The sequence below is a fragment of the Gymnoscopelus microlampas genome (assembly GCF_963454915.1).
Source record: "Gymnoscopelus microlampas genome assembly, chromosome: 16".
Taxonomy (NCBI): Eukaryota; Metazoa; Chordata; class Actinopteri; order Myctophiformes; family Myctophidae; genus Gymnoscopelus; species Gymnoscopelus microlampas.
Genome location: NC_139953.1, coordinates 16629667 through 16632166, shown reverse-complemented (window position 1 = coordinate 16632166; position 2500 = coordinate 16629667). Strand labels below are relative to the sequence as shown.

Below are 2500 nucleotides of genomic sequence, written 5' to 3'. Positions count from 1 at the left end.
GCTGCATGTCACTCCACGACTCTCTCTCCCTGTTCCCTTATCTCTACACTGAGGACTATCAATAAAGGGGGGGAAGCCTGAAAATATAACTTTAAAAAAAGTACACCTCCTATAAATTGAGTTGAATATAGACATTCAAGAAACTATAAACTACTTCTCTTGGATATGATTGCGCAAGAGAATAGTCTATAGAAACAGTTTGCACTCACAAGGTGAATTTTCTTTTATTTCGATTATTTGCCGCAGCAGCAGTCTCTGATAAACGGACGTGTGAAACGCTGATGAAGGCCGGAGTAGCCAAAGCGCGTCCGTTTGTCAGAGACTGCTGCTGCGGTAAATAATAAAATTAAAAGAACATTCACCTTGTGAGTGCGGACTGTTTCTATAGATTGTTCACTGAGAGTCTGCACTTGACAGTAGAGCACGCTCAGCTCGGGGCTTCTGCCCCCTAGTATTTGTGTGCAAGAGAATAGCCAGACTCTAAAATCAGGACGGCCATTTGAATATAATGACGATGTTGGTCTTGGTGATGGACAAGGCGGCAGTGAGGGGTCAAGAGTTACAGCACAGTAGTTCTTTAGAGATGAGTCAAGGTTTACGTTCGGCTTAGATACAATGTCAGGTTTGAAACGCGTGGATACAAGGTCTAAAACAGGCTGTTCCGTCACCATGGAAACTGCTGTCCCCGGTGGGGGAACATTCCGGCACGTTGGGCCCTGATCCAGATGTGAGACTCCGGCAGACTATGATGTATCTTTGAAGTGTCTGTATTCTGCCGTGGTGTGATTCCTAAGTGTAGCCCCATGGGGCGAGCTTGCTGTTCGATATCATATGATGGAAATATGATGTATTCATTTATTCACTCTGACAACGGCAGTGAGAAATGATGTTCCCTCGAAGAAGGCAGCCCCTTGGCTTTGACAACCCTCCCGGTGTGTCTGTGTGTCGATAGTTGTCTTGTCCCCTTTGCGTCACTCTAAAATGGACCCGAGTCCCTTTGCCCCTATCTGTCCTCGCTGGTTTCTGCCAGTCGGTTGTTCATGATGCCAAGGGCGCCCACCCCTCCGGAGAAACCGTTTTGTCGCGAGCTGGAGCCGGACTGGCGAGGGTGCCCGTTGGCCATCTCTGACAGCTGCTTCTGCATTATGGCGAGGTTCACCTGTGGAGCGGGGATAGACGGAAAGGACATTAATAGACAAGGAAGAAAGCAATTACTGTCTGTTTCTGGCAGCGCTGCGTGATTCTGTGAATGAGAGATAAGTGTATAAAGGCAAGGCAAGTTTATTTATATAGCACATTTCAACAAGTGAAGTTCTTTACACAAAACAAAGCATTGAGACTTTGAAACATTGAAATAATAAAAATAGACAGGTCTGTCTGTCTATCTATCTAGCACATTTCAACAAGTTAATTCATAGAGAGAAAGGAACCCATCTGTTTGGCTGGAGTAAAAATCCCCAACAAGGTGCTCTTTGGTACAACAGGGTGACAAAATCTATGCAAAAAAAGGGATGAGACCAAGGCACTCTTGTGGAAAAATAAAAAGCCTTTAATAGTCTGGCTAATGCATAGCAAGAATAGAAAATACACCTACGCGTTGCGGCAACGATGCCTTCATCAGGGTGACTAAGATAATTCAAAGTGCTTTGCACAAAACATTGAGCACTGAGACGCCGAGCATTAAGCAAAAAACGAAACACATTGTAATAGGACTTAAAATTGAATACAATTAAGAAAATACATGTTGGCCCCAAACCATTCAATGCTTTATAAGCCAATAGTAGTATTTTGAAAGACAGGGAGCCAGTGGAAAGATCTAAGAACTGGAGTGATATAATCCACTTTCTTGGTATTAGTAAGGAAGGACTTGTCTTGAGTAGCAGTGTTCTGAATCAACTGCAGTCATCTTTAGGGAGACCTGTATAGACACCATTATAATGGTCAAGTCTACTGATGATGAATGCATGCAAGTTTTTCCAGATCCTGCTGGGACATAAGTCCTTCAACCCTTGTATGTAATTGTCTTAATGTGGCTGTTGAAATTCAGCTCTCAGTCCGTTATTACAAGATTTCTGGCTTGGGTTGTGGTTTTTAACATTACTGTCAAACATTAGCTGTTCACTGACTTTATTCATTCTTCTTTGGCTCCAAAAATAACTACTTTGTTTAAGAAATAAGAAAATTCGGGCATATCCTTGTTGATTTGTCCAACGCATTTACTCAGTCCTTTTATGGTTACGTAAATGTGTGTGTCGTCTGCATAATTATGGCATCATATTTTGTGGTTTTCCATAATAACTGGGAGTGAGCCTGCAGATCTGACTGCAAGGGGGAGTTTGGGAGTTTGAGAGCCAGGAGCGAGAAGCGTCTAGGACGTGTGGAATGTTGGCCAGGTTGTTTTAGGGAAGGCTCAAACAGCCTTCCTGCTGATCTAAGTGAGCGGAAAGGGTTGAGGGTTGGATCATGTCCTGAAGGTAAAGGGGAGCCAGTGACCTTGGTT

At 43.6% G+C, this 2500-nt stretch overlaps 1 protein-coding gene across 1 annotated transcript in view; it reads right to left on the bottom strand.

The window, feature by feature from the left end:
- Positions 1-1003: 1003 nt before the first annotated feature.
- Positions 1004-2500, bottom strand: part of kcnk13b (potassium channel, subfamily K, member 13b) — a gene marked incomplete at its 3' end in the record, with an annotated part of 6493 nt that continues 4996 nt past the window's right edge. Inside the window, exon 4 of the mRNA XM_084081952.1 lies at positions 1004-1159. Coding sequence (XP_083938078.1) covers positions 1004-1159 — 156 coding nt within the window. The remainder of the gene's footprint in view (positions 1160-2500) is intronic.